This window comes from Benincasa hispida, chromosome 3 (assembly GCF_027475165.1).
Source record: "Benincasa hispida cultivar pf3 chromosome 3, pf3_genome.v1.1, whole genome shotgun sequence".
NCBI lineage: Eukaryota > Viridiplantae > Streptophyta > Magnoliopsida > Cucurbitales > Cucurbitaceae > Benincasa > Benincasa hispida.
In genome coordinates this window covers 24,376,992-24,384,473 of record NC_143480.1, presented here as the reverse complement: position 1 = coordinate 24,384,473, position 7,482 = coordinate 24,376,992, and the positions used below count along the sequence as shown (strand labels likewise).

General features: G+C 37.3%; 2 protein-coding genes across 7 annotated transcripts; both read left to right on the top strand.

The window, feature by feature from the left end:
- The first annotated feature begins 2,092 nt into the window (after positions 1-2,092).
- On the top strand, positions 2,093-7,482 carry LOC120074371 (uncharacterized). Of its 6 annotated transcripts, none has more exons than XR_016528116.1 (7): positions 2,093-2,298; positions 2,503-2,932; positions 3,079-3,299; positions 3,461-4,010; positions 4,121-4,358; positions 4,459-4,532; positions 7,141-7,482. XR_016528116.1 is itself a non-coding variant. In XM_090311488.1 (6 exons), exons 1-5 carry the CDS (start codon positions 2,227-2,229, stop codon positions 4,354-4,356), a joined length of 1,509 nt encoding a protein of 502 aa, XP_090167614.1. In that variant the 5' UTR covers positions 2,093-2,226; the 3' UTR covers positions 4,357-4,358; positions 4,459-4,583. The 6 variants fall into 6 exon arrangements, 2 of the variants coding, with proteins under 2 accessions (XP_090167614.1, XP_090167613.1); XR_016528118.1 differs by lacking the exon at positions 7,141-7,482 and adding an exon at positions 4,627-6,977; XR_016528115.1 differs by having other exon boundaries at positions 4,121-4,532.
- LOC120074372 (uncharacterized) lies at positions 5,730-6,977 on the top strand. The gene has a single exon (XM_039027469.2). The coding sequence runs from the start codon at positions 5,730-5,732 to the stop codon at positions 6,819-6,821; it is 1,092 nt and encodes a 363-aa protein (XP_038883397.1). The 3' UTR covers positions 6,822-6,977.

The following is a 7,482-nucleotide window of genomic DNA, read 5'->3' as shown; positions in this document are numbered from 1 at the left end:
TATTAGAATTAATTTTATTTGATATTAGTTTTAAATTAATTTTAGAAAAAAAATTATTTAAATTTTGAATTTTTGAAATTCAAAATCAAATAGATTTTGTGTTAGTGGGATTTTCCCACATTTGAGCTTCTTAAACACCTCAAATCCCACTAATTTCATGTTCAATTTGTTGTCAATTGGAGATGAGATTAATTTTTCATGAATTCTTCTTTAAATAGAAGAAAAAATTGTTGAGAATATATGGAATTTTTAAACTTTTGAAGCTGAAATTTTCTCTCACAAATTAAGAACTCCAACAATCTCAAACTCAACTTTTTCCTTCAAATTCATCACATATTTGGATTCCACAATCCGTTTTAAGGCTGGAGAATAGTGGGAAAGATTCTAACGATTGTCCACGAAGTGTTCGTGATAAAAAAAAAGTCGTGGACAACTTCAATTTCGAGCTACACTAAGGTTTGTTCATCAAACTCTGGTTTTTTTTTGTTTTGAACTAGCATGCTTAATCCTTAAATTAATGTAATTAAAGTGCTTAAGATCCTAATTACTTCTGCATGCATGTTTTTAACTCCATCAATTATTAACTTACAAGATAAACAAATTGTTTAGAAAGACTTTGATTGAAAAATTGAGTGAACTAGAAATATAAAATAGAAGAAAAATCAAGATATTAAGAAGAAAACAAAAAAATATACACAATTAATTATTAAACAAATTATATATAGTTAATTAAATATTTTGGTTTGGATTCTGCAATAGAATATGTGCTTTTAAATATCTGAAATTAGTTCTCATATTTTCAATAAATAAAAATACTTATATATATCTTGGATTGTTCTTATTTTTGTACAATCTATTCAATTGTTCAACTACAGTGTTAACGAAATCGACAATTAAAGAACACAAAAGAAATGTAGAGATAGAGAAGATCGACACACAGATATACGTTGTTCACTAACGGTGTGTTAGCTACGTCCACAGACAGAGGGAGAATAATATTATTAGGGAGAATATTTTCAGAAAATTACATCAAACGGCGCCTCTAGGGTTAGAGAGTTTATATAGTCACTATTCTAAACCCTAGGGTCAATCGTAAATAACTACCAATAAATAAATATGCTAAATACGAATTCTGAATAGGTTTCGGGGGCCACTAGGATGTGCTGCCCCTACACCTCGACTCGCTGACCAGTCAACGAGACTCCCGTAGGTTGTTCGAAATGCCAACAAACAAATTCAAGTCATTCCAACATACAACTTAGTATGTGTATATATTGTTGAGTGATTGGAGTGAATTGCACAAAAATAGATGCAACCTAGTATTACCTTTCAATATATCTAAAAAATTAGTACCAATTACTATATTATGATTAATGGAAAAGTATAAAGACTAAAGTAAAATAAACTTCAAAGTTCATAATTAAAATGGTATTTTATCTTCTATATCTTTTTGAGTTCAACATGTAAATTTATAATGGATCAAACTCTAATATATATGAATGAAATTATGCCCATGTTATATATACATATATGTAAAAGAGAATTTTCAAAAATAGAAAAATAAGAGAAATTATTTATAAAATTTAATCTTCTTGGATAGAAGTCGATAAAATGATACAAAATTATGAAAATCTATATGATAAATATTCATAAAAGTCTATCAATATATATTTTTTTATTATTCATTTTCAAAAAAGTTTTATTGAATAGGTTTTTAGTATTAAAAGTTTGTGGAACATGAGACAAAAAAAAGACAGATCATAGAAATGCGCACATTTCTTTTTCAGGTGCCAATCACTTGTAATGGGTATGCAATTCAATGCATCCCGTGCCTCTGCTTCTATCTATGCTATTCTTTTCCCCTTTCTACCTTTTTTTTGTTTCAAGCTTTAACAATTTAATTAAAATTAGCATTCCATTTCCATCCTTAATTGAACTTAATTAACATTAATCTAATCATAAAGTAATCTGGTGCAACAAAAAATTACAATAAAATCTGTGATATATTCCCTTCACGTTCTTCTCTCAGTAACCTCTTTATTTGCCTCAAACTTTAATTGCTACCCCCTCCCTTTCCAGCCCTTCGCATATTCCTTTTTATTTTCAGTTTAAGTGATGGCATTACGCATTTGTATATAGGATGCTTATAGGCCTGCTTAAAGCTAGAGAAGTTGCTTTAACTTTTTGGATTCTGAACTTCCAATAGCTGTTTTCTTTTCCAATGTAATGGAAAAGGAAGAACAACCCAAGTTTGCTTCTACCCCCAATCTTGAACACCAAGCCAATGGAGTTTTTTCAGTATGTTTCTTCCTATTTTTCTGTAATGGCTTTCGTTTTTTTGGTTCGTTTTTACATTCCTCCCATCCCCTTTTGATTGATTTCATCACTTGAATCGCGATAAAGTTTGTGGGGTTTCGCTTTTCTTTTTCGATCAGATGGTTAATTTGTTCTTGTATTTAGAGATTGCATTATGCTAATTAGAAATACTACTGTTGCTACAAGGGCAAGAATGAGAAAAGCGTGTCTGATGGGACAGATGCAGCAAAAAACGCCAAATCTGGATGCCAATTTTTAGAGAATGCGCCTCTCCAAAATCAGCAGTGCACTGCTTTTCTTCAAAGGGCACTCAATCCACAACATGCAGGGGAAAAGTCTCCGTCAACTGCCCCTGCCGCTGTGAATGAGCGGCTTCAGCTGCCGCAAAACCTGGCTAATCTTCAGCACCAGCTCAGCCCGCCGCCGCAGCCGCAGCAATTTGTCATTTCTTCACAACCCTTTTGGGTACAGCCGCAGCCGAGCATTTCCTTTGGAGCGACTGAAGGTAGCTGGCAAGCTCCGGTGGCGTTTGGCGCCGGAGCTTCGCCGAGATGTCAACCCCAAGCTCCCAATTTCTATTATCCTGTTGGTTATCCGACATATTCAGGCTTTCCTGGTGAGTTTCACTGTCAAGACTGTTTGGTAGAGTAATTTTGTGGAGATTATTTGATCAAATAGTGGGTGTTTTTTCAAACGTTTGATTGAATGCGATTTACATCGATCAGTTTGAGTTTTGAAATTTGGGTCTGAACTTAATAACAGGTCCCAGGGATGCCTCAATTTGGTGGGGTCAAACACAACCATTACTGTTTCCTGGATTGTCCAATTATCCAAGAGCATCATGTGGTTTTGCCTCTTCTCAATCTTGGCCAATGCCAATTCCTAGTTGTGTAACATCTTCCTCTGGACAACCCCTTTTAAGAGGAGTCATCAAACCCCCTGAAAAGCTTTCTCAGAAGCATCAAAGACTTTGGGAAGCTCAGGTTTGTCATGAGATTTCTCTTCAGTTTGGTTAGATATTATAATAAAATTGTCTTCACCCATCAGTTTAAGTTTTTGGGTCAATCGGTGATTTGAGAAGTTTATATGATGTTATCAAATTTTATTGTAATGGTTTCCATTTTTTTTTTCCCGTTTGATGCAGTCTGCAGAAAATGTACAGTTGTGGAGTTTGATAGGAGAGTTGCAAGGGGAATTAGCAGACTACAAGGGCCGCTTGAGTAAGCTTGAAGTTGAAATTTCATCTTTAAGATCAGCAGCTACAGATGAACCTGCTGTGGAAGTTGGAAATGATGGCATTACAGTGAGGGGACAGCCAGCAAAGCGAGGCAGGTCGAAACGAGCAATAGCCCCAGTTGGTTCACAACCTCCATTGCAACCCCGGACACGAGGACGAAAGCCAGCATTTGCAAGGACAAAAGTAGAAGAAGCAAAACCAACTTTTCTTGGAAAAGATAGCTTGAATAAGGTGAATGATAAACATAAAGATTTTACTTCCCTTGACATTACAGAGCAAGACAAGAATGAAGGCATTTCAGCTACCATCAATCAAAACAATGGGAGCATGGAGATTAATGAGGGCACTCTCAAGATGCCTGCCCCTTTAGACAATCAAGTTCTTCAGCAGTGCCCTGAAATTCAATCATGTGGGATTGAATTCAAGCCATCATCATTATTGAAATCCAATTATGAAGGTAATCACAGTTCAAAAATCACTTGCTTAATTCTATCTCAGCGTACCAAGGGTTCCTCAACGATGCCGGTTATACTAATACATGTAAAGAAAATTTCATATGGTCTTTAGGAATCATCTCTGAAGACTCTGAACAAAACAACTTTAGTATAGCCTCCCCAACAATCTACACTAATGGAAATGTTAGCAGACAAGGAATAGCTAGGTGGAACTTTAAACACGAGGACGAAGCAGCTGAATTGGGATTCCCTGCAGTAGAACACAAAAAGGAGGATGAAGAAATGGTTGATGAATTCAGCTCAGGACCTGAAGAGATTGAAACAAAAAATGGCTCCTCCTGGTGTTGAAAGTAAGTTGTAAATGATCAAATGTTCATGTGTTCTACCTTCAATAACAGGTATTACACTCAAATGATACTGATATTGGATAATTCTGCCCCATTTGGCAAGCTACTGCCACTTGATGGAGATGGTTTGGTCAAAATTTTGTACAAGGGAAGAACGGATTCAGCTTGCTTAACATGGTATGACTTTGACCCAAATTTCTTATATTAAAAAATCGCGCATACTCGAAACTTGTGTGTGTTGACTTGCTTTTTGTTCTGAATTAATGTCAAGGTTCAATTTACCACATAAAAATTGCAATGTTCTGAGAGTAATATTGCATGGAGGATGATGGACTGAAATTGCAATACCACAAAACCTGGACAGATGGGCGAAAAAACCATTACAACGAAGTTTTGGCATTACATGTGAATATGGAATCAAATAATTGTGTCATTTTCACAAGTACATGAATTCTGGAAAAGGTTGTCTAGTTCTAGAGTCTGTGATCCGGATACGGCGGAAGATTCTTTACTAATTCATTTTACATAGAAGATGACGATGGATAATTTAATTAAAATCTTGAACGAAGGAAACTCCTATGGTTTAAAAAATAATTACAACTTTAATTAATGGTGGATGAAATGTTTCGCAATTGGAATCAAAGCCTTAATTTGTCTTGCTCTAAATGTCTATCATAAGTCATGTCGAACCCTACGTTTAGGTCCTACCTTGCTAACAACTCTCCCATGGTTGGAATTCACTCTGGAAAAACTGTGGTATATTTGGATGGCATCAAACCCAAATAGGGGTTTTAATTGGAATTGGAAAGGAGTTTCCTTTTTAGAAAAGGAAACTTTGAATAGATATCCATATTGTAGAAAGAGAACTTATCTTATCTTTACCCATTTTGAAAAATGAAGTTTTTATCAATACCCATTTTGTAAAATACGAAAAGATGGAACCTTTCTCTTTCTTAGTTTGCTAAAGTCCTATGGTTCATCAAGAAAATAAGGCACAGCCCAACCAGAAGAATGTGTGGATTGAAAAGTAGAACCAAAGATTCAAAATTGTCTAATTCAAAGAGAAGCACCCTGACTCTGAGATCATCAAACGTCAGAGAGAAAAATCTATTTTTTTCGTTGGTTTAAAAAAAGAATCCCTAACGCAACCCTACCATTCATAACATAGTACAGACTTGTTTTGTATAGATCGAGAAGAGTCAAATTAGGACTCTCTCATAAGTCATAAATTCATAAGAACTTGCCATTCTTATAAATCCTACGCTTTTCTCGGTCCAATCTGTTAGGCACACTCCATGCCTCTCCTCCAAATCCGGACCTCCAAATCTCTACATTAACCCAAAGTTTACCACTTTCTTTATTATAACTTCTCTAATGGCCACCGCCACCGCCAAGCCTCCCCGGCCAAAACTAGCCTGTTTCTCCTTCGCCGCCTATGCTAAAACCGTCATCGATCATCTCAAATCCGTCCAAATTCCCGTCCTCCCTGGCCTCTCTGACCCTGAATTTACATCCGTCGAGTCCACCTTCCGATTCTCTTTCCCACCGGACCTCCGTTCGATCCTCCAAGAGGGTCTCCCAATTGGGTCTGGTTTCCCCAATTGGCGATCCTCCTCCATTCAACAGCTTCACATTTTGATCAATCTCCCCAAATTCTGTCTCCTCAAGGAAATTTCTCAAAGAAAATTCTGGTGTCAATCTTGGGGGACCCAACCTGATGACGCAAACGATGCCGTTGCTCTGGCTAAGCAATTCTTGGACAGAGCCCCTGTTCTTGTCCCCATTTACAAAAACTGTTACATCCCTTCCGAGCCAAACATGGCCGGAAACCCTGTTTTTAACCTCGACGGTGGGGAGATTCGTGTTTCCAGCTTTGACTTGGCTGGATTCTTTCAAACCCATGAATATTCTCAACTGGGCAACGCTGGATTGGACCGTTTGATGATCGATTCGCCAGCTTGGGCAGCGACGGAGGCCCGAGAGGTGGAATTCTGGACGGACGTGGCTTCGGGAAAGAAAGCGGCGGTAGGGCGTGAGGTAACGGAAGGGTGGTGGAACGAAGGGGAATTTGAAATGGGGTTGGACGGATGCCTTGAGGACGTGTTTTGGAAGTTGCGAGAAGGCGGGTGGAGGGAAGAAGATGTCAGAGATATGATGATGATGGACGGCCATGATCGGAGGTTGGAACAGAGTGGGCCGACGATGGAGAAACTCAGAGCATCAGTATGTGAGATTTTGCTGAGTGGGGGATGGAGCAGGGATGATGTGGTGTACTCTCTTGATCTTGAAGACAATTCCGCCATTGTTATTCCTGAAGAAGAATCAACATTTGAAATCAATCTTTGTCATCATCGGCCAATTAGAATCCCCCAAGTAGAACGCAAGGAAAAGCCCCGCAGCAGCACCACCAACCATCTTAAAATGCCTCCTTTTTTCTTTGCACCATATCGAAATTTAATCCTCTAACTGCATTATGCTTTATTCTTTCTCTCGTTAGCTTAGCTTACTTTCACAGGAATGATCCCTTTTTTCATTATTCATTTAGTAAATTACAGTGTAAATAAATACATTCTTTTTTTTCCGGGTTAATAAAAGGAGACGATAAAGGTCCAATTTTGATCCCATCGATTCACATTTCATATTGCATTGTTTGTTGGCATTATTAAATATTAATTTATCATTCTTTCTTTTTGTTGTATTCGAAAAGAAGGGGAAATGGGATGTCATGTGATGTGGGCTAGGAAAATGACCTTATGAATGAAGTAATTTGTCTTTTACGTTACAGAAATAATTATTTTTCTCCTCCATCTATTGATGGGGCGGTGGGGTTCTGAAATGGGCAGCCGGCGTTGACAAATTGGAGAGGGAAACCGTTAACGGCGGTGACTGAGGAGTCATAGGAGACCACCAGCTACGTTGACGGAGAAAAAACAGCCTGAAAGTGAGAGTCGAAAACCGACTTTTCAAATGACAAGCCGACGAATCGGTCAAGAGGTGGATACGCGTCATTCCAAAAGGGCTATTAATGACGGTCTATAAAAGGGTTGTTTTAATTGAAAAGATTTCCTGGGTTCGTAAAATAAACTAATATATTATCTAATAACATATAAAATTAGTATTAACTTTA